The 24048-nt window shown below is 37.6% G+C and overlaps 1 protein-coding gene and 1 non-coding gene across 3 annotated transcripts; both read left to right on the top strand.

Moving 5' to 3' along the window:
* Nucleotides 1-352: 352 nt before the first annotated feature.
* Nucleotides 353-460, top strand: LOC112082541. The gene has a single exon (XR_002897211.1). It is a non-coding gene; the product is annotated as a small nucleolar RNA R71 (small nucleolar RNA).
* A 17781-nt stretch (nt 461-18241) lies between these two features.
* Nucleotides 18242-23112, top strand: LOC18030299 (probable serine incorporator). 2 transcript variants are annotated; one of them, XM_006414865.2, is made up of 13 exons: nt 18242-18425; nt 20470-20869; nt 20957-21030; nt 21127-21286; nt 21397-21421; nt 21515-21604; nt 21674-21845; nt 21941-22014; nt 22126-22195; nt 22307-22378; nt 22464-22597; nt 22686-22759; nt 22864-23112. In XM_006414865.2, the coding sequence occupies exons 2-13, from the start codon at nt 20680-20682 to the stop codon at nt 22911-22913; spliced, it is 1185 nt and encodes a 394-aa protein (XP_006414928.1). In that variant the 5' UTR covers nt 18242-18425; nt 20470-20679; the 3' UTR covers nt 22914-23112. The 2 variants fall into 2 exon arrangements, with proteins under 2 accessions (XP_006414928.1, XP_024005634.1); XM_024149866.1 differs by lacking the exon at nt 22686-22759.
* Nucleotides 23113-24048: the final 936 nt, after the last annotated feature.

Raw genomic sequence — 24048 nt, 5'->3', positions numbered from 1 at the left:
AATTTGATAGACTTCTGCAATGTTCATCATCTCTTGATCATAAGAATCCATTGGGTTGTCCCAACCATCAAAGTTACACGTATTGTGTGCCTTGTTTGGTTATTGCAATCCAAGATGATTCATTATGTGATGGAGACACTTTATAACTTCCGATATCTCTTCTTTCTTCTCAGGAAGTGCAGAATTACCAAAGGTTGCTTGATTTCGGATGCTGTTTGCGAAATTTTTGATGAAAACATGAGCATCTTCTACAGATCTAGTTGAGAAGTCTCCATTACTTGCTGTGTCGAAAGAGTGTCGTAACACTGGAGTTATACCTCGATAGAAGATACCCATCAGGTATTCCTCGGTATATCCATGGTGTGGACAATTTCTTTGGTGTTCCCTAAATCTTTCACAAGCATCTAAAAGATATTCATCTTCTTTTTGTTTAAAAGTTCTTATCTTGTTTCTTAAGAGATTTGAACGATTTCTAGTATAAAAACGATTTAGGAAAGCAGTTTTACACGCTGCCCACGTCTTTAGTGAAGCAGGTGGCAAAGATTTTAGTCATTTGCTGGCATTGTCTCTCAAAGAGAATGGGAAAAGACTACACTTGTGGTAATCCCCATTTGCTGTAATGGTTGCACATAATTCTTTGAACGTCTCGATATGGTCAATCGGGTGTTCGAAATTGTAACCATGGAATTGATTTTGTTGAACTAAATGGATATAAGGTACCTTAATTTTGGTTTTGCAATCCTCTGGTAAGGCTGGTTGAATAGCTCTTCGATCTCCTAAGAATTTCTCGAGTGAATCGAAACTTCCAATCAGTTCATCATCATCTTCATGTTTTGTCGATCCGATTAGCTCATTGTCATCATAAATCGGTTCTTCTAACTCATCAGTCAGGTCATCATCGCTTGGATCACCATCCACACGATATGGTTGATCACCAAGAGTCCCGGGAACATGTTCCCGGTCTCTCATTGCAGAGAAACCTGAAAATTTCAAAAGAAAAAGTAAAAGTAAACAAGTGTTCTAATGGATTTAAGCTAGGATTCGCAACGAAACAAATCAAAGTCCCCGACAACGGCACCAAAAACTTGATCGCGAGCAAAAGCGGGGTTGTTGTTTTCATTTTACTAAGCTTCAGGTTTTAAATTTATAACCCCTAAAGGTCTGCAAGTGCACAAATGTGCGCTGTAGTATTTAGGGTATCGATCCACAGAGACTTAGTTGTTTCAGTACGAATTCACGACAATGCTTAAATCAGATTAGAACTAAACAATTTGGCTTTTTGTTTTGGGTTTTTGGTTGTCACTAAATCTAAACTAGAAAGCAAAGGAAGTAAAAACAATTGAAAACGAAAGCAAATAAAAGCAAGTAAAAAGCGATTAGACAAAGCGAATGTAAGCAAGTAAATAGCGATTGAAAAGCAAACTAAATCGAAGGTTGTAAGCAATTAAGGACAAACGTTGGGCATCAAGGGAATTCGCAGGGGTTCATGGACTAAGCTATGTTGATTTTAAACAAGTGATAAAGGTAATCAACTACGTATGTTCTAGAACTCGAGGCACGGAAGTATGAATAGCATACTTTCTCAGCACTAAACAACTATCTCTCGCAACCCTGATCAGTAGGTTTCCACTCTGATCCTGGAAGGGAGAAGATGCAATAGCAGAACAAGACTCATCAACATTCACAACTCAACTACAGGTAGGTTTCCACTCCTATTGAAGAATCGCTCGTTTCACCCTAGTTCAGACAATCAATGAAAGCTTTCACAACATATCATGTCAGATCGGCTTCTAAGTGGCCAGCAAAGAATCATGCAGTAAGATTAAAGGCAAATAAAGAACATCTAGAAGATTAATAATCCTAAATCTATCGATTCATAAGCAAAGACACATGAAATTCCCTTTGAACAATCCCTTTAAACCCAACTGGGTAACTACTCAAACATATTGTAAATAATCATCACATAGTATTGAAAATTGCAGGAAATTAAAGAGAACAGGGAAGAAAAACGAAGAACAGAGGCGACGACGGAGGCACGATGATGCTCTCCAGCGGCGGCTCCGTCTCCTTAAGACGACGGCCTCCTCTCTAGGGTTCCACACAAAATCTCTCTCTCTCTAAGTTTGTGTTTCTATTCGTCTCTCCCACTTTAGAATGACCTAAAGATGGTATTTATAGCTTCTGGAGTGGTCTTGGACACTTAGGGTTTCAAAAATAATGAAAGGAATTGATCTGGGCTTTAATTAAGTCGTCTGGAAAGTGAACGACCAAGTTCCGCGGTTGCAGTGGCTCTACCCGCGGGAAAACAGGTGTTGGCCGCGGCCCCGGCACATGGCTCTCTTCCGGAACTGCATTTTATGTCATTGTTGCATCGGGAGTATATGAAGATCTAACCGTTGGATTGTCTCCAAAACAAGTGCATTAGAACGCTCGTTGGATCCTCTATGATGTCTCAAATTTTGGGGGGTGATCAGACGGTGAGAAGGTCTTCATCGCTTGTCATACTTCTGGCGGTCTGCATTTATCCAAAATTGCTCGTTTGTTCCAAATTGCATATCTTTTGTCCAAGTTTCCTGTAAAGTCTTTTGAAACTCTAAAACATTGAAAACACTTTAAAAACCATTGAAAACAGAGTTAAAACACCTGCATAAGATACAATTATGATCCATAAAAGTGGTCAAAATATGGTGTTATCAAGACTCGATAGACTATGCAGACTAGACTCAAACTAGACTACAGACTCGACAGACGGACTTTTCGAGAGTATAAGCAAAAAAACTAACTGTGTCTGAGGAAGTAGCGTTTTTTCAAACTTGAACCACTCATTGTTAATATCTGTCGGATTTACTCTCTAGGAAGTGAACATGATGTCTTGAACCGCCCGGATTTTGGTGTAAACCAAATTAACAGATACAACCCAGCTTCTTCTTCTCGTAGCATTCAGTTCTCTATTGTGTTCATTGTGGTTTTGAACGTGCCTGGTTTATCATGAGTGAACTTGGAGAGTATAGCCTTGTCTTCGTTCTCCTAGAAACGGCCTCATTTCACACTCACTAGGTGATTGCCAAGTACTTGTCATATACACAGAAAGTATCCTGTTATACTCTAGATACATGTATATGAAGGCTATAGTCTTATCTCATAAAAGCCATAAAGCTTAACCTTACATAATTACAGGAAGCATTGTTTATCATCATGGAAATTGAGCATTTTACAGTGCTTTTCTCATATTCTGCTTGATTTAGTTGTCCCTTTGAAACAACCTCTTGAGATCTCCAATTGCATAGGTGGGGTTTCCATCAAACATCCTCTTTCATGATAGGCAATAAGCATATTTCCTTAGATGATTTAATGATTTGATCTCGCGGTAAGCTTTTGGTAAACAGATCCGCTAAATTTTCCGCTGACTTGATGTAATCAACCGTGAGTACACTACTTGAGATCAGATGCCTAATGGTCTTATGTCGTCTTTGTATGTGACAAAACTTGCCATTGTACAGATTATTCAGTGCCCGAGAAATAGCCGACTGAGTATCGCAGTGTACACGTAATGCTGGCACTGGTTTTTCCTACATCGGGATATCTTCCAGGAAGTTCTGAAGCCACTCTGCTTCTTCTGCTGCTTTGTCTAAACCAATAAACTCTGACTCCATGGTTGATCGGGGCAGGAGTGTCTGTTTGGAAGATTTCCAGGATATTGCTGCTCCAGCGAGTGTAAAGACATATCCACTTGTGGATTTGGAATTTCTAGAATCTTAAATCCACTTGGCATCATTGTACCCTTTTAACACTGCTGGTTCTTTACCAAAGTGCAGCCCATAACTCTTAGTGTATCGCAAATAGTTCAACACTCTAGTTATTGCTTTCCAATGAGTATGACCTGGATTACTTGTGTAGCGACTTAACACGTTTACCGCATGCACTAGATCTGGTCTTGTACAATTGGTCAAGTACATCAGACATAGTAAGATGTATCCATTTGGAGTACATTTGTAGTAGATGCATTTATCACATTCGTTAATGCTGAAACCATTTGACATCATCACATTGTCATACTTTTCGTGCCATTGTTTTGGAGCTTGTTTCAGTCCATACAATGATTTCACGAGTCTACACACTTTGTGTTCTTGACCCTTAACCTTGAAACCTTTGGGTTGTTTCATGTATATCGCTTCTTCTAAATCTCCATTTAGAAAGGCAGTTTTAACATCCATCTGATGGATTTCCAAGCCTCGCAAAGCTACTACACCAATCAATATTCTGATCGAAGTTATTCTCGTAACTGGAGAATAGGTGTCAAAGAAATCTAGACCTTCTTTTTGTCTGAATCCTTGCACCACAAGGCGTGCCTTGTACTTATCTATAGAACCATCAACTTTCAGCTTGGTCTTGAAGATCCATTTACACCCTAGTGCTTTGAACACTTGAGGTAAGTCAGTTATCTCAAAGGTATGATTCTCTATTATAGAACTCATCTCACTATTGACAGCATCCTTCCAATAAGGAGCTTCTGGTGTAGACATGGCTTCTGTGTAAGATCTCGGTTCATTCTCGACAAGAAAGATCATCATGAATTCTTCACCAAAATATTTTTCCTTACGAGCTCTTTTGCTTCGTCTAGGTTCATCTTCAACCGGTTCTACTTCCATCTCATTTACAGAAGTAGTCACATCTCTTTCTTCACGAGTGCGTTTAGTAGTTTGCTTATCCCTATATGGAAATATGTGTTCAAATAAAGGAGCATTCCTTGATTCCATGATAGTATTCACTTGGACATTTGATACATCTGACTTATGTACCAGAAATCGATAAGCACTACTATTGTGAGCATATCCGATAAAGATACAGTCCACAGTCTTAGATCCAATTGTGACCTTCTTTGGAGGTGGCACTGCGACTTTTGCTAAGCACCCCCACACTTTCAGGTATTTGTACGAAGGTACATTACCTTTCCAAAGTTCATACGGTGTTTTGCCAGTTACTTTATGAGGTATTTTGTTGAGGATATAATTTGTGGTGAGCAGTGCTTCCCTCCCCACAGATTCTGGGGTGTCCCAGATTCCTGCAACATTGCATTCATCATCTCCTTCAGAGTTTGGTTCTTTCTTTCCGCAACTCCATTGGATTCAGGTGAATATGGGGCTGTAGTTTGATGGATAATTCCGTTTATCTGTCAAAACTCATTGAAAGGTCCATCATATTCTCCACCCCTATCACTTCTGACCATTTTGATGGTCTTTGCCAGTTGTTTTCCAACTTCGAGTTTGTACTCTTTGAATTTGTCCAAGACTTCATCTTTACTACGCAGCAAGTACACGTAGCAGTACCTTGTACAATCATCTATGAAAGTCACAAAATACTTTTTACCACCTCTTGATGGTAGATATTTTAAATCGCACAGATCAGTGTGGATTAATCCAAGAGGTTCGGTAGTTCTTTCAACATGAGGTGATGGTGTTTTTGTGAGCTTTGCTTGGACACAAATTTCACATTTGTCTTTGCTAATTTTGCATTTTGGAATCATATTCAAATTCATCAGTATTTGAATAGACTTGTAATTAACATGTCCTAAACATTCATGCCAAATATTAGAAGACTCAACCACATAAGCAACTGGATTCTTATTAATTTAATCTTTGGAATCAGGTACAATTTTGTTTTTCTTCAGGATTGTCATTACAGACATTTTGATCAATCCTGACTTAACATAATCTTTTCCTATGAAAACACCATTCTTCATAAGTATCAGCTGGTCAGACTCAAAGTTGTCGCAAAACCATGCTTGCTCATTAGAGTACCAGAGATCAGGTTCTTCCTCATGTCTGGAACATGCTTCACGTTGTTGAGAGTAACCTCCATACCTGAAGTCATCTTCAACACAACTTTTCCAGTACCTTCAATCTTGGATTGGGAGATGTTTCCCATCTTCAGTTGATCATCAGTCTTGCACTTCTGATAGGTATTGAACATCTCTCTGTCAATACAGATGTGTGTGGTAGCACCTGTGTCATACCACCACGCCTTGGGGTTCTCTTACACCAAGTTAGCCTCTGTAACCATTGCACACAGGTCTGCTTCAGTCAAGTGAAATTGGTTGTTCTCAGACTTAGCCTTTCGGCGACACTCTGAAGACTTATGTCCAAGCTTGTTGCAGTAGTTGCACTTCCCATTGAACTTGTTCTTCATGGGTGCTTGACCTTGCTTCTTAAAGCTAGTATTGTTTCGTGGAGGAAACTTGTTATGTGCAGCCTTGTTGGATGGTTTGTCTTTGCCCTTTTTCCTGTACTCAGCCACGTTTGCATCATGGGTCATGATTGATAACACCATATTTTGACCGCTTTTATGGATCGTTTTGAAATACTTTTTCTATGTTTTTAATTGCTTTTAAGTACTTTTATTATGGTTTTCTAGTATTTGTAGTTCCAAGACTCTTTTCAGATAACTTAGGGAAAAGCTTAACAAAATGGATAGAAAACCAGATTTCAGCTCAGACTCAAACCGTCAGAAGTTCACCCCTGATTGAAGGCCTTCTCAACGTCTGATCCAGCTCAAATTTGGAGACCTTAAAGATGGAAGTATCAGCTTTCCAGTGCACTTTACAGCTTGTCAATCCAACGGTTCAATCAAAAGATACGCGAAGAGCAAGATGTCCCGTAAACCAGCCGGCAAGCACTTCCACCCGCGGCCAACAAGCAATTTTCCCGCGGTCAGGAGCATCCCGACCACGGCAAACCACTCATTCCCCGCGGTCAGAGCACTCCCGACCGCGGCAAGCCAACTCCGAGCCCAAAAAGCCCATTTCTGAAGACCACATTTGGAGAAACCCTAAGTGACGTCCAGAGAGGTCTTGAGCACTATAAATACATGTCTTAGGAACCCTAAATAAAAAGAACCGATCACCAACAAAATATTTACTTCATATTCTTATTGTTTTTTCTTTAGCTTTTAGGGAGAGAGAGATTTGTTCTCTTGAACCCTTGTTCTTTCTTTTTCAATTTTGGTTTCTATTCTACTTCTTCATACTATGTCTTTGATTTCGTTCATTATGTCTGAGTAGTTTTATTGTTGGGATTAAGGGATTTTCAATGGGGATTTATATGTTCGATGAGGATTCCATGAGCTTTTGAGCCGAATCTTAGAACTTTTTCTTCTGAATTCGTTTTTACTGCATGAGAGTAGCGTCATGAACTACAATCTGATCCAGATGCTTGGTGACACGAAAGTGTTCATCAGGTATCAGATCTAGTTTGGGAGAGCAAAACAAACATAGGAGTGGAAACCTACCTATGGGCGATTTGTGAATTATGACGAGTCTTAAACACAATGCATCTCTTCTTCCAGGGCCAGAGTGGAAACCTACTGGTCAGGGTTGAGAGAGATAGTTGTCTATGATCACGACAGTGGCGTATTCATACGTCCGTGACTCCAGTTCGAAAAGTTTAAGCTAAGATCTTACCAATTTACTTTCTAGCAATGTTTTGAATCGTTCGTACCCCTGAGAAAACTTCCCTGAACCCCAACGCCTTCTTTCCCATTGATTTACACCGATTTTCTTTAAAGCTTTGGTTCAATATTGTCTTTCCTTTTTAGTTCATTTTCATTTAAGCATTAGAATATCCGTTTTTATCATTTTTAGTCATTTTCATTAAGTTTAGTTATTACGTCATTTAATTCCCGTATTCTCTTTTAATATTTCGTTTTTTACATTTTAAACACACTACCAAACCCCCACAAAACCGTTTTTGTTCTAGACTTCCTTACTTTAACTTATTTCAAAGGCTTTTTGCAGGAAAAGATCCTCCTTCCCTGTGGATTCGATCCCTAAGTACTACAATCGATCAGCTGTGCACTTGCGGCTATTGATTTCAATTAGGGTAAAACTTGACAACCCTCGACACCACACATCAAGTCACACACCCATCAAGTTTTTGGCGCCGTTGCCGGGGAAGGCACGCGTTTTCTTTTCTGCAAAACCCCGAGAAAGGTTAGTAAATCGACTCTAGAACCCCTTTTTCTGCAATTTTCCATTTTTCGGTTATTTTGTTTCCATTTCAGAAGATATTGATCCTATAAATCGAAATATACAAAATGAGGAAGGTTTCTATAACACTCCTCAAGCCACCAGACGTAGAGAGAAGCATCTACGCGATCTCTACGAAAAAACTCAAAGCGAAGACAACAGAACGTTCCAGAAGGAGCGCTATGCACCTCAAATGACCAACCCTGAACAGCCTGCTCGTCGTTTGCCTCACAAGAATGAAAACGTCCTACCCATTCACAGATTGGAACTACTAGAATTGGCGGTCTCGCACTTACTCGACGTTCAAGCAAGATCCACAATCGACAAGAAAATTGACGACTTGTCAATGCGCTTTAACAGAAAGCTTGAAGATCTTTCAGCTCAAGTCAAGACCATCGAAAGCCAACTAAACGAAGGTGCTGGAAGATGGAAGCAATCGAAGAACGAGTTGGAGCACACGAAGTTCGCATTCGCAAAGCCGGTTGGAGCATCCGCACCTTAGAGATCAAACTTGGTGAAGCAGAAGAGACTATTAACTACCATAACAACCAAACCTATTCTTACGTGGAAGAGATTTGGGATCGAGTACACAAGGTTCAAGAGAAAGCAGAGGCGATAGACTCAACCGTGGGCAAAGTAGTCTATACCCTCGATGAAATCGAGGAGAAGGTCGAAAAGCTTATGCAAGGACGTGAAACGAATGGTTCGACGCTCCTCATCGAAGATCTTAGCCTAAAAGAGGAGAAGACAGAGTTAGAAGGTGTAGAAATCAGTTCAGATGGCAAAGGAGCAGACGAAACTGAGGAAACAACTCGGAGCCTCATTCCCGCGGTCGGAACTCACGTGACCGCGGCCAACAAGCTTCCAGCCGTGGTCGTGAGCATCCTGACCGCGGCAAAGCCCTCTTCACCCGTGGTCGTGAAGCTTCTACCCGCGGCCAGCACTCCTTCAGATGCCTTTCAGCCCTTTTCCACTCCTACAGGTCAATGCTCATTTGATACATCTGCTGGGATGGTCAAAACCCCTCTTCAGGAACAAACGGTGTATGCTATCAGCTCCAAAACATCTCAAGAAGGAAATGAGGTACTCCCTTGCAACATAGTTTTAGCATATGAGGATGAATATGAAGGGCACTACCTCGAGGATGAAGACTATCGTCTGTTTATAGAAGGAGGAAATCCAGACAAAATGGTGGAATTAGGAGCACCAATATCCAGAGAAAGGCTCATTGAATTCAACAAGTTTGTGAAATCGATCCCTCTTTACACAGGTTTCGATGATATATGGCATCTTGGTTGTTTGCAAGTTTTCTTTAGGTACTGCAAGGAGACAAAGGAGGATATTCGAACCTACTTTGGGAGGGCCAGACGTCTGACTTTTCCAGAACATCACCTGATGCTGCTGTTTATTCAATCCACCTCCAAAGACCGGAAGAGTGCAGCCACTACACCAACAAAATCAGCAAGGAGAAGCTCGACGAATTCAATGATGTGGTTCGAAATTTACCTGAAGGAATCACGTCTGCCAGAGCTTGCAAGGACTTCATGATAGGCCACTACTTCTGTGAGAGCAAAGAATCAATCCCTGAGATAGAAAACTTGTTCAATCATGCCAGAAGAGGTAAACCTGTTCGAACACTTCACAAAATAGAAGGTGTAGGTCAGTTTCTTTTCTCTTGTTCTATTAGAGGAGAAATGTTTAAAAACGTGCTATGTGATTCTGGAGCTTGTGTTAACATGATGTCCAAGACAATTGCTTTGAGACTTGGTATCAAACACCTGCGCAGGACTAGGGCAAAGATTAGCCTAGCTGATGATTCAAATGCAACACCTCAAGGAATAGCTCATGAAATACCTTTGAGAATAGGAGATTGCATTGTGCCTGTCGACTTCTACATTGTCGAGACGAGAGATGCAACATATCCAGTGATTCTGGGATGGTCTTTTCTAGCAACTTCCGGAGCTATAATGGACTGGCCAAACTGGAGGATTTCATTTGCTAATATCGACAAAGATGTCTTCACAGAAGCTGTTCCATACAACAGCAAAGCAGGAAAACGTTCTGCAACAGAAGAGTTTGAAGAAGAACTTTGGAGTGACGAAGAACCTGCTAAGCAAAGCAAGGAGATGTCGAAAAATACTTGTCTCAGGACAAGGTCTTCTTCATTCGAATAAGTCACGTCCAACACCAAAAGTCGAGCTAAACGACTTAAAACAAAAGCGCTTAATGGGAGGCAACCCATTTAGGTATTGTTTTCTTTAGAATTTTTCTTTCTTTTTTTTTGATTTTTTTCTTTTTCTTAGTTTTCAGGTGTTTCTTAAATAAACAAAAAAGCCAAAAAAATCAAAAAACCAGAAAAAACCAAAAAGAAGGTTGGTACCTGACTGCTCGGCCCAGCAGGAACCAAGGAGAAGCAGGAAGAGGCCGCGATATAAGCCCCCGCGGTCGCAGGTGTTCTGACCGCGAGAAACGTATGATCGACCGCGGTCGCGTAGTCCTGGCCGCGGCCAAGCAATGGTTCACCGCGGTCGTGCAGCCCCTGACTGCGGCACTAGGTCGTTGACATCCAAACCCGACCCAAACCACCCCTTTCACCCCATTTCACCTCACCAATCACCCTCCACCTCATTCATCACCTTCCACCACCTTCATCACCACCTAATCACCTTCCTAAACCTCGTCGAATGAATCCGGTTCATCTCCACCAGCATCCCGGATCCAGGTAAGTTCTCTTTGTCCTTACCAGTTCGATTATCTATGCATTTTTCTCATCCAATCTCGACTTGTTTCACACTGAGGACAGTGTGATTTAAGTCTGGGGGAGGATTTCATCCCTTTCTAACCACTTTTCTTTCATGAGTCTTGCATTATCTACACTTTTTGCATTTTCCTTAAAGTTTTTCAAAACTGGTTTTCAAAACAAAATACGTTTTAAAGGGAATAGTGAACATGAATCAATGATAGTTGACTGTGTGCTTTAGACTGTTCCTAGTGACATGCTCATTCATGATTTAGGACTAGACTAGGCGGTAGCTAAGCACATTTGAAACGAAGTACCCCAGAGAAATTTGAATAATTTCGATTTAGATGAAGGGATACACTAGCTCTGTTTTATTTGGACTTAATTTGGACTTAATTTTCTCATTGAAGCATTAGACGACCAGGGAAACGAATCATACATTCAGGACTCCTTTATCCTTTTACCACTCTCTGTTGATCCTGAATGGCTAGTTCATCTTTAGCTAGTTCCCCACCTTAACCAATCCTCTTTCAAACCACATGCACTCTTGTTTTCTATTGTCTTATATGCAGATAAGTGCAAAAACGTTGGAGAGAAAGAGGAACGACGCAGTTTTCAGTCACCAAGGACAGAGACCTGCAATTTGCCGGAAAAGTTCCCGGAAGGATTCAACACAAGAGGAAGCTCAGTTTGCCTTAGAAAAATCTCAAATTTTGGTACAATCTCGTCCTCTAGTCTCTCTCTTTAAAAGGCATTTCTTTTCCAAAAAAAAAAAAATCCTAAAATAACAAAAGAAAGGAAATAAAAGCCTTAAAGAGTCTAGAGAGGTCGAATTTTAAGTCCCAAGGCAACTGAAGTTCGATTTTATGGAGTTTTGGATATTGTTTTCTGATTCCCGGAAAGAATCTAAGTCTGGGGGAATGGCTGTTTACAACAAAAGAGGAAGGATTATGCAACAACATTTGGCAAGAAGAAGTGACTGAAAACTGTGGTCATCAACAGGTCCTTATCTCTCTTGCTGTTTTGCATATTATCTTGCATCCTCCATATCTTCAGGTAACCCAAAAACACTTTAACTCCACCACTTAAACAGCCCTTTAATGTCAAACACCGTCTACCCTGGATGATGTCTTTAATGAGAACTCACTATTGAGCTTAATGAATGTAGAGAGCTAGTTGACTGAAATCAAGATTTAAATTGTTTAAGTTTTGCATGACGGAAAAAGTGGACTAGTATCTCTTGTGCTTTGGTGAGAATTTTCTAGACTAAGTTGTGGATTGATGCACTATCTTTGGTCCTAGTTTTAGAGTTCATGTCTATGAGATTTGTGCATTCCCTATTTTTGTTTTTACTTAACCAGTTTAGGCTTCTGCTTTATTTGAGGACAAACAAAGGTTTAAGTCTGGGGGAGTTGATAACACCGTATTTTGACCGCTTTTATGGATCGTTTTGAAATACTTTTTCTATGTTTTTAATTGCTTTTAAGTACTTTTATTATGTTTTCTAGTATTTATAGTTCCAAGACTCTTTTCAGGTAACTTAGGGAAAAGCTTAACAAAATGGATAGAAAACCAGATTTCAACTCAGAGTCAAACCGTCAAAAGTTCACCCCTGATTGAAGGCGTTCTCACCGTCTGATCCAGCTCAAATTTGGAGACCTTAAAGATGGAAGTATCAGCTTTCCAGTGCACTTTACAGCTTGGCAATCCAACGGTTCAATCAAAAGATACGCGAAGAGCAAGATGTTCTGTAAACCAGCCGGCAAGCACTTCCACCCGCGGCCAACAAGCAATTTCCCGCGGTCAAGAGCATCCCGACCGCGGCAAACCACTCATTCTCCGCGGTCAGAGCACTCCCGACCGCGGCAAGCCAACTCCAAGCCCAAAAAGCCCATTTCTGAAGCCCACATTTGGAGAAACCCTAAGTGACGTCCAGAGAGGTCTTGAGCACTATAAATACATGTCTTAGGAACCCTAAATAAAAAGAACCGATCACCACCGAAATATTTACTTCATATTCTTATTGTTTTTTCTTTAGCTTTTAGGGAGAGAGAGATTTGTTCTCTTGAACCCTTGTTCTTTCTTTTTCAATTTTGGTTTCTATTCTACTTCTTAATACTATGTCTTTGATTTCGTTCATTATGTCTGAGTAGTTTTATTGTTGGGATTAAGGGATTTTCAATAGGGATTTATATGTTCGATGAGGATTCCATGAGCTTTTGAGCCGAATCTTAGAACTTTTTCTTCTGAATTTGTTTTTACTGCATGAGAGTAGCGTCATGAACTACAATCTAATCCAGATGCTTGGTGACACGAAAGTGTTCATCAGGTATCAGATCTAGTTTGGGAGAGCAAAACAAACATAGAAGTGGAAACCTACCTATGGGCGATTTGTGAATTAGGACGAGTCTTAAACATAATGCATCTCTTCTCTTCCAGGGCCAGAGTGGAAACCTACTGGTCAGGGTTGAGAGAGATAGTTGTCTATGATCACGACAATGGCGTATTCATACGTCCGTGACTCCAGTTCGAAAAGTTTAAGCTAAGATCTTACCAATTTACTCTCTAGCAATGTTTTGAATCGTTCGTACCCCTGAGAAAACTTCCCTGAACCCCATCGCCTTCTTTCCCATTGATTTACACCGATTTTCTTTAAAGCTTTGGTTCAATATTGTCTTTCCTTTTTAGTTCATTTTCATTTAAGCATTAGAATATCCGTTTTTATCATTTTTAGTCATTTTCATTAGGTTTAGTTATTACGTCATTTAATTCCCGTATTCTCTTTTAATATTTCGTTTTTTACATTTTAAACACACTACCAAACCCCCACAAAACCGTTTTTGTTCTAGACTTCCTTACTTTAACTTATTTCAAAGGCTTTTTGCAGGAAAAGATCCTCCTTCCCTGTGGATTCGATCCCTAAGTACTACAATCGATCAGCTGTGCACTTGCGGCTATTGATTTCTATTAGGGTAAAACTTGACAACCCTCGACACCACACATCAAGTCCACATCAATGATCTGACTGTCTTCTTTTCTAACTCTGTCACGTTTTAGTGACTCATTCTGCAATCTAGAAATCAGATTTGCCAGAGACAGGGCCTTTTGCTTGTAAGCAAGAAAGTTCTGGAAGTCTGCCCAACTTGGAGGTAGCTTCTCAATGAAGCAGTTCACCGTGAATGTCTCACAAAGCTTCATTCCTTCAGTCCTAATCTCTTGAAAGATTAGTTCCAGCTCGTGCACTTGTGGCATGATGGGACGAGAATCCACCATCTCAAACTTGAGGAATTTTGCTGTAGTGAATTTCCCAGAGCCGACATTGTACAACTTGTACTTCTTTTCCAAAGCATCCCAGAGTTCTTTGGAAGTTTTGACCTCACTGTACACATCGAACAGCTGGTCCACCAGGCGATTCTTGATGTGCCCTTTGCATAGGAAGTCTGAGTGCTTCCACGCTTCAACGGTAGCCAGAATCGTAGCATCTTTGTTTCCTTCTGGCACTGTTGGGGGATTCTCTTTGAGGTACTTGCTTAGCTGCATTGATTACAGAAAGAAGTGCATCCTTTCTTGCCACTGCTTGAAGTTCGAACCATCGAACTTGTCGGGCTGAAGTCATGCGGTTACCGACGCTGGCATCCTAGCTTCACCCGAGCTTCCATTGGTAGTCATGTTGACATCACCGTTAGTCATAATTGAATCTGTTCACAGAAAATAACCCAAGTTAGTATTGAGAAACAGGATTCAGATCAGCGATTAAAACGTTTAAGTCGCTATGAACAGCATTTTCCGAAAAGGATTCCCTTTGAGCTTCCACAGATATTACCAATAGGTATTCTTAGAACTTGAAAATAGGTGTTCCCAGAATCGTCTTTTGAAGACGTTCTTAAACCCTAAAACGTTTTGCGGACCTGTTTATGACTGCCGCATAAACCGTTTCAGAAGATTCATGTTTAACAGATCAAAAGTTCTATGAAATAGCTAAGAAACTTTCGCAGACACTTTGTAGATCGATTTTAAAAACTCGTTTTTTCAAAACCGTTTATAAAAACTGTTTCGCAATATTCAATCCGATTGAAGCGATAAGCAGGAAGCGGATTTATTGAGTTAAGATTGTAAGGACCGCGAAAATCCGATTGAAATCACGAATAGAAAATAGCAATATTATAAATGATATGTTAAGGTAAGAGATTAAAACAAGAGTTGGAAAACCGATTGAAAACAAACGAAAAACACAGAGTCGAGATATGATCTCTTTCCTTAACTCAATAAATTGCTGGTAATGTGTGACCGTATGGTGCGACTTTTAAATCCCAGGATACAACCGTGATGAGACTATTATGCAACACCCATAATAGAATCTGCGAACTGAAATAATACTACGCTATAGCTCTCGAGACACTTACGATATTAGGACGAGAGGGATTTGCTGGAAATAATTATTTGCTGTGTGTTTGGTGTGTTCGAGAATTCGATAATTTAGAATGAGAGAAGAGGACGTCTATTTATACTGGAAGGTTCAGCTTGATCCGCAAGGAATAAGCTTTGGCGAAAAGGAATATTCACGAGATATTCTCTTTTTCCCGCAAGTAAAAGGATTCGAAAATCTTCCGTTATTATTTGGCTCTTTTATTTCCTAAGATTTATCCTTTCAATATGCAAAAATTATTTCGCAAGAACTAAGAAGCCCACGACCCACACCCAGCTATATAGAGCCCAAGAGCCCAAGAGTCCTAAGAGCCAACTAAAAAATGTAACGAGCAACGAGCAACGAGCAATGAGCAACGAGCACGAGCACGAGCCTGGCACCGGCATCGGCGACGGCGGCGGCGCGCGTAGGTGTTTTTGCAGAATGCCCTTTTACTTCCACAATGCTGTTGACCCTTATTGTGAGTAGACCATATATATACAAGAGATTTTTCTCCTTGGTGAGCAATGTGGGACAAATACACTTCCACTAAACTTTCACTTTTAGTTATAGACAATAGGAACATTTCGTTTCCATAGGCTCAAACCCAAATTTCAAATGAATTTATAAGGCCCATTTGCTTATTAAACTTCATTTCTTATTCACACACAAACTCAATATTATAAGTCCAAATGCTTATTAATATTGGGTTCCAATATCATGTTCCTCCTTCTTCAAATTCTCAAATCATGAAGCGAGCATGTCTTTTCTCGGCTATGAAAGGAGTCAGGCATTTGCTTGAGCGAAAATCAATTCCAAATGGTATGGTCTTTGTAGAAGAGTTACCTTACGGGTCTAAGGGAGAGTTCAGTCCGAAAATGGATCATCTAGTAAGCATCACTCACTACCTCGTACTGAAAAAAACCAATCAACCCCATTTCATAAAATCTCATGGCGTTTGTTCTTCCTAAGGATTGATTCATTTAATTTTATTTGTCTAGGTGTGCTTCTTGCCTGGTACACTTGCTCTTGGTGCTACCAACGGACTCACAAAGGAGAAGGCCCTGAAAGAAAATATTTTGTCATTTGAGGATCTAGAAAACTTGAAGCTTGCAGAAGATTTAGCGAAAGCATGCTTTGAGATGTATAAAGTAATTGCCACTAGCCTTGCTCCAGAAATTACTTACTTTCACACAGAAGTAAGTTCTGCACCTTGGTTGTTCCTTTAAATCATAACTGCAGCACATCCCAAGCTTCTTTGGCTGTCTCGCACCCTTGTATCAGTTCAAAAGTTTGAGCTGACACACTGCAACGGATAGCCGTCAACGCCTTTGAATTGTATTTAGACTTCTTGCTCTCATCCTCGGTCCATTCCTCCTCTGGTTTGGGCACGTTAGCTCCTGCTACATCATTCTTCTTTGGTATTTCCACTTCACTAGAACAACTTTCCAAGCCAGCAGATTGATCCCTCTGATTAGTGACTGAATCCTAGTCTTCCAAAAACCATAGTTCCCCGAATTCAAAATAATCTTTGAACTGTTCACAAGTTCTTGATAGCTCTCTATTTCTTCCTCAAGATCTCACAATGTTCCAAAGACACAGATGACCGCTCTGATACCAATTGTAGATGCAAGAGCTAAAGTATTGGAACTAGAACACAACGTAACACAGGGATTTTCTATGCTTGAAAGTGCATTACTAGTAAATATGTTATCAAACCATACAAGTTTTCATAACACTATTTAAGACAGACTCAAGACACCTTGATCTCGCCTGTTCTTCGATCTATACGTGATCTTTGAACCATCCTAAAGAACCCTTTAACCCTTGATGAATATCCATTGCAAGAATCTCTCACCCTTATGCTAAATGATCTCTAGTAGTTGTGTTAAACACATACAATGCTTCAACACGGTCTACTTATATCTGGTAGACCTTGTGGCTACACGCCGAAAATCCTACTTGAAAATATTTCCAAATCTCTCTTGTTTCCTTGAACTTCTTCCAAGTTTAAGGAAATCTTCCATTTTTCTAGATTCTCTCTGAATTTCTCGTCTGGTTCAGCTACAGTAAAAACTCTATAAATTAATATCATTGGGATTCTTATATTTTATTAATTTAGAGAGTTATTAATTTATAAAAAGATTAATTGAACCAAATCATAAGTTTGAGACTAAAGAAATTTATTAATGAATCGAGTTTATTAATTTATCGAATATTAATTTATAGAGTTTCTACTGTATATCTTCACGCCTTGCATCCTAATTGGTCCAGCTCAGCTACTCGCCCAATTCCGTTTTTTCTAAGCTCCAACTCATGTGAAATATATATATATATTTGTACTTTTAGAAAAAAAAATATGTGAAATATTGAAAATTTAAATTAATGACTCCCGTAAAATTTGTTTAAAATACATTATAAATTAAAACTGATCTTGTAATTTTTTTTGCTAGCTCCGCTACTACTTGTATCACTCCAATATCCAGTTCTACTGATACAGTAATTGTTTCAAACGCAGCTACATCTTCGAGTTAAGAAGTGATAATTTGTAAAAGTTTATTTAGAACTTTAAATACTTACGATGTCACTATAAAAAAAAGTAGACTTAACTCAATTGGAATTTCCAACAAATATCAATCCGTCAGAAATTTTAGACTTTAATGGTTGATCCGACAAATCGGTGATTATAGGTAATCCATTATAAATTTTTGACGGATTATAGACCCATTAAAAATATATATGTTTGGATTAGACTGTAAGAACTCTTAAAATAAGTTGATAGCCTCATTGTTATTTTACTTGAAAGTTGAAACTTTGGAGGGCGTGGGCGTCGAGCGGAGAGTCAGAGACAGTAAACTAACGGCAGAAAAGCAAAAGCTAATCATACGAATTAGGCGACACAATAAGATTGCAAAAGTAAAATTGAACTTTTATCAAAAGGAATAGACTGTTAAAAAAGGATCCTCATAATTGAATATGCTCACGAATTAGGAAGGAATCATAAACTATATTGTAAGAAAAATAAAGGGTTTCAGAATTTATATTCTAAGCACGCATACACATATATAAGATCACAAGTGTTTTGAAAGAGAGCAAAGGCAAAAAGATCAAAAACTCATACGAAACCTGAAATCATTAATTCCTTTTTCACATTTCTCTCAAATCTTTTTTGAGTTTCTCATTTTTGATAAACGTTCTCCATATCTCCAGATCCGATCGCTTCATAGATTCAAGAGCTTTTTGCACCCGAAAAATAACAGGTTCTATCTTCAATCTCTTTATTTCTTTTTGGATCTCTCAGATTTATAGACATGCATGTACTTGCTTGTTAATCATAGAGTGATTTTTCAAATTATATATTTGTATCTCGCGATTTCCAGATTTCTCGAGAAAATGAAAAATGGGGACTCGACTTTAATATTTTCCTACGTTTTCTGGGAATCCAAAAACTATATTTTTCTGCAATACCTAAAACGTTGATTAATTTTCAAAAGATTTGTGGCAGAGAGGGAGGCACTCACTATTCACTTTTCTTTTTTTTTAATTATCTTTTTCCTCCTTGGTTTCGGTTATTTATCAACAGATTAACGTAACTAATCATAATTAAAACCTTAATTTATGGGTGATTATATATAGACATGTAGTTTTTTTAATATAAGTATAACCTATGCCAGATTTTCCAGGTACATATTCTTCTGTTCTATGCTTCATTTATAAAAATAAACCTTGTTATCTTTTTTCTCTACATTTCTTATTTAACTTTTTTTAACAAGGAAGCTGTAATTGAATTTTATTGATCCGAGCAACAAAGTACTGAAGTGCATGTTTGTGATGAGCATATAATTTCATTACTCTGTTTTTATTTATAATATAAATTGTAATATATTTCATATTCTAATAAGAGTATTAAGATTTTAGGCTTTTCAATTTTCTTACAAATATGTTTTTTTTATGTGATTTCAAACTAAACACCCAACCAAAACCAATAGCTATGGGATTTATCTAACTTCTGCTTCATCACCATCAATATATAATAGAAATTTGATATTCTCCTATTTCTTAAAGATCCACTAGTGAACTTGTCCACGTCTTGCGTGGCTGATATAATTTTTTATTTTATTATTTAAAAATTTAATAATAGTTTGAAATCATTTGTTTTTTTCTATTATTGAGTATATTTGTTTATTAGATTTCCTTACATTTTAATGTTTGAAGACATGATCGTGAAAGCAATATAAAAGAGTGTGGATAAAAACATATTAGTATCCAAAAAATTTAGTTTAAATAGTTTAAAATCTTTTAATTATTGTTCTATGTATTTAAGACGTAGTTTTTTGAAGTACTGTATAAACTCTTTTGAAGAAGAAGGAAAAGTTAAACAATTTAGAAAGGGTGCAAAAGAATTAGAAATAAATCATGTACATATTTATACTAAAATATTTGAAGTCAAATACACTAATAAATACCATCATTCTATTAGACATTTTATTTATTGATTTATTAATTTTTTTGTTAAGTTTTTATAAAATTTTAGATTTTATTTTATAAAATTTTAGAAATAGTTTGATTTTACAGCGAAATAAAATATTAAACCATAATAATTTAAAACGATTTATTTTAAGTTATATTTAACACATCATCAGATAAAAACCAATAAAAAAATGATACATAATCGGTAAATAGGGTAAAAATATTTTTTTTTGCAGCCGAAACTCATTTTGGAGCGCGAAACACTGGGAAAATCACTGTGAAAATCGCTATGAACACAACACGTAAACAAATCACTACACAAATAAGTATATAAATGTTTTTTTATATACATATTAAGAAATAAGCTGTAAATTTTTCCTAATTCCAGTATAATACTACTATTGTCCTAAAAAGTGCATTTGACTAAAATTCAACATTTTTCCAAAAAAAGTACATTTGGTTAATTTCCACTTGATGTGGGTTAATTACGAAAAAAAAAAACTAAAAACATGTATCTTTATGAAACTAAACAAAAGTCTAAACCATGATACTTCAGAAATAAAGGAAGTATTCTTATTTTTACTGATCATATATTTCATAATACAAACAAAAGTCATCTCAAATTTCGTCTGGTTTTTTGCTTTTTTTTTGTTATATTATATCCTAATTTTTGTTTCTATTAAACACGGGTTTGCATAAAGTGAACCTGTCAATCTCTAAAAATCAAGTTTGCTTTTTCTTCAAGAGAAAATTAAATAAAGGGAAACAATTTCTGATTTTCTGGTAAAAAAAAAAAGCAAAAAAGGCATTGTAACTTCCATTGCTTGTTTTTAGGTTTTTTTTTTACCTGAAGGAAGATAACTACTCGCTCCTGGAGTGTCTTGCTTGTGTTTAATCCAGCCTTATACTAAGTATAATTAATTAACTGATAATTTCTCAACGACGGAGAGATTCGGGATTGATGGTATTAAGAAGAATCTTTTGCCAAGGATCTTTGATCTTCCAATGTCGTAAAAAGAGAGTCTGCTAAGTTTTAGAACCTATATGGAGACCGGTACAAGCATTGACAACAAAGGCTATGAAACAATCAAGAACGGTTCGTGGTTTAGCCAGTTCCGTAATGGCTACAATCCATGGATGGCTAGATATGTGTACGGTCTGATGTTCCTCTTGGCAAATCTGCTGGCTTGGACTGTCCGTGATTATGGCCGAGGTGCCTTGACAGAAATGAGAAGTATGATTTTTTTAAAAATTATTTGTACTGAAACTTTCCAATAATTTTGTCAGATGAATGATGATTGTGTTTATCCTTTATTTACAGAATTCAAGAATTGTAAAGACGGCCGAAACTGTTTGGGAACCGAAGGAGTTTTACGGGTTAGCTTGGGATGTTTTGTATCCTTTTCTTCGATCAGTCTTATAATCTATGTTTCATGAATACACATGTTTAAGTCTGCTTCAGATAAATTTTTGCCTTAACTTTTTCAATAGCTGTTCTATTTCATTATGTTTCTTTCAACCGTTGGTACATCAAAGACACATTCATCGAGAGATAAGTGGCATTCAGGATGGTGGGTTGCTAAGCTTCTCATGTGGCCTGGCTTAACCATCTTCCCTTTCTTGTTGCCTTCTTCCATTATTGAGCTTTACGGTATATAAGGCTAACCGTACTTTAAATCGTTTGTTTCGCTATTTAAATTCAGTTAGCATTGACGCGTACGTAAAATGCCTTTTTTTCCTTTGCTATGTTTTGCTTTTCAGGGGAGATTGCCCATTTTGGTGCAGGGTACAGTTTTAATCCTATCTTAGAAACTCTATGATCGTTTTAACTTGGAAACTTATTGATATCATCTTCATCTTGTTTTTCTTGTTGTTATAGGGTCTTTCTTTTGATACAGCTCATTAGTATCATCAGTTTCATTACATGGCTCAATGAATGTTTCCAATCTCAAAAAGATGCAGAAAGATGGTGAGACAATATGAGACTGTTCCTAAATACAAAATGATTGTGTTTTCTAATGAAACATCTATGTTGCAGCCATGTCCATGTGATGCTACTAGCGACTACTGCGTATACGGTATGCATATTAGGGGTGATTTTGATGTACATATGGTATGTGCCTGATCCATCATGCCTTCTCAACATATTTTTCATCACATGGACTTTGTTCCTTATCCAACTCATGACAAGTATCTCTCTCCACCCCAAAGTGAGTCCCTTCGGTTTCAAGGTTCTCTCAAGTTGTATTTTTATGTCATATGTGTATGAAACAAAATATTGCTTCTTTCTGCTTGCATTCAACAGGTGAATGCTGGATTCTTGACTCCAGCACTTATGGGACTTTATGTTGTGTTTATCTGCTGGTGCGCCATTCGAAGGCATGCTTCATTTGTTCATATCTTTAATACAATAACGATGAGATAAAATATTAAGAAACTAGAGGGTAATCACACTTTACATGATCACTAAGTAATTGTTTTGTTTTGCAGTGAGCCAGTGGGAGAAACTTGCAACAGAAAAACTGAATCGTCTAGCAGAACGGACTGGCTTACCATCATAGTAAGAAAAATCTCAGAAACCTTTGCAAGAGTCTTTTCTGGATCTTTCTGAATTTGAGACAGTCAAGAAAGTACTAAACATATGTTTTCCATGTATATGTACATTGTGCAGAGCTTTGTCGTTGCACTGCTTGCAATGGTGATTGCGACATTCTCCACAGGAGTAGATTCCCAATGTTTTCAGGTTTTGTTATCTTATGAGCTCAAAATTTCTTTAAATCTCCAAAAAAAAAAGCACAAAATTTGACTAACACTAAGGGCTTTTACAGTTTAGAAAAGATGAGACTCAAGAGGAAGACGCGATTCCTTATGGATATGGATTCTTCCATTTTGTGTTTGCCACTGGAGCAATGTATTTTGCAATGCTACTTATTGGCTGGAACATTCATCATTCCATGGAAAAGTAAGTTCTTGATGAACACAATACTATTCATAACCGAAAATAAGTCGATAATTAGAAGCTTGTCTCTGTTTTTTTTTTTTGGTTTTAGATGGACTATTGATGTTGGGTGGACAAGTACTTGGGTTAGGATAGTAAACGAATGGATCGCAGTTTGCGTTTACAGTAAGTAAAAAAGAATAAGAAAGTCTATTTTACTGGCTTTTCTTTATAGGAGTAATCGAGACAGTTTGTAATGTTTGAATATGTTTATATAAATGTTGTTGCAGTTTGGATGTTGGTGGCTCCAATGGTATTGAAGAGCAGACAAACAACATGAGAGCTTTTTGTTCTTGAGAAATTTGGATCTGGCTGAGAACATAGAATAGAGTTTTCAGATTGGGGAACTGTGTGAAATCATATCTTTTTGTACATATATTGTTTAGAATACAAATATAGATTATAGATTAGAATTTAGTTATTTACTGAGACCCTCAGGGAGTCTCTCTATTCATGAAGCGTCTACACATTATTACAAATACATCTCTATCTATATACAAAGTTCTAACATTGAACAATTCTCTAAAATAGCACAGACCTATGTTTTTTGTTTCAACGGAACATCCTTTTCCTAAAGATGTTAATAAAGGCTAACAACCCATCCCAGACCAAAACCATTGCAAAAATGCAAACCTATCAACCATAATAACACCATAAAAAGCCTAGAATACTATTATGGCAATTAGACCCAATGGGTACCGTGGGTCATCCTATGTTTTTTTTTTTTTTGCTTTGGGCTCAATGAAAATCAATGGGAGACATTTAAAGCCCCAAAATCGAAAAAGAGAACCCAAACATTATAAAATAAAATTTAATTTTCTTATAATTCATTTAGGATAAATGATTATTTCCATACAATAATTTGTGCTACTTTTGGAATTCTACCAAAGTTTGGAACAAAAACTAATTTTCTATTCTAGGGTATTCTTTTAAATATTTAAATACTTTACTGGGTTTACCAAAAAAAAAAGAATAATTTACTCATTCTACCATTTAAAAAAGAAAAAAAAAAGCTTCTGCTACTTTCACAAAGTGGTGCCAAAAATAGGTATTCATTGGTATTTAGCCATACAAACTTGTCCATAATATGTTTCAGTTCATCAAAAAATTGTCCATCAAAGTCTTAAGCCTACATTGGTCTTTTTTTTTTTGGGGCTAACTGCTAAGATTCAATCTATTACAACAACTATACTAGTACATTTGGTACATATATCTTGCAGACAAAAATTTATGGACAAGTTTAAGATGCTATGTTTTGATGGACAAGTACCCAAAAGTAGTAATGCCTAGTACCATGTTATAAAAGTGGTAGATCCACGCTTTAAATTGAAAAATAAGGTAGAGTGAGTGAATAAACCTTATTAGGTGCTAAAAGCGAATTCTAAACTCAATGATAATGACTCAAATCCTTAACT

This window comes from Eutrema salsugineum, unplaced genomic scaffold (genome assembly GCF_000478725.1).
Source record: "Eutrema salsugineum unplaced genomic scaffold, Eutsalg1_0 scaffold_1, whole genome shotgun sequence".
NCBI classification, from domain to species: domain Eukaryota; kingdom Viridiplantae; phylum Streptophyta; class Magnoliopsida; order Brassicales; family Brassicaceae; genus Eutrema; species Eutrema salsugineum.
The sequence above is the reverse complement of the archived record's forward strand: the minus strand, read 5'-3'. Positions and strand labels throughout refer to the sequence as shown.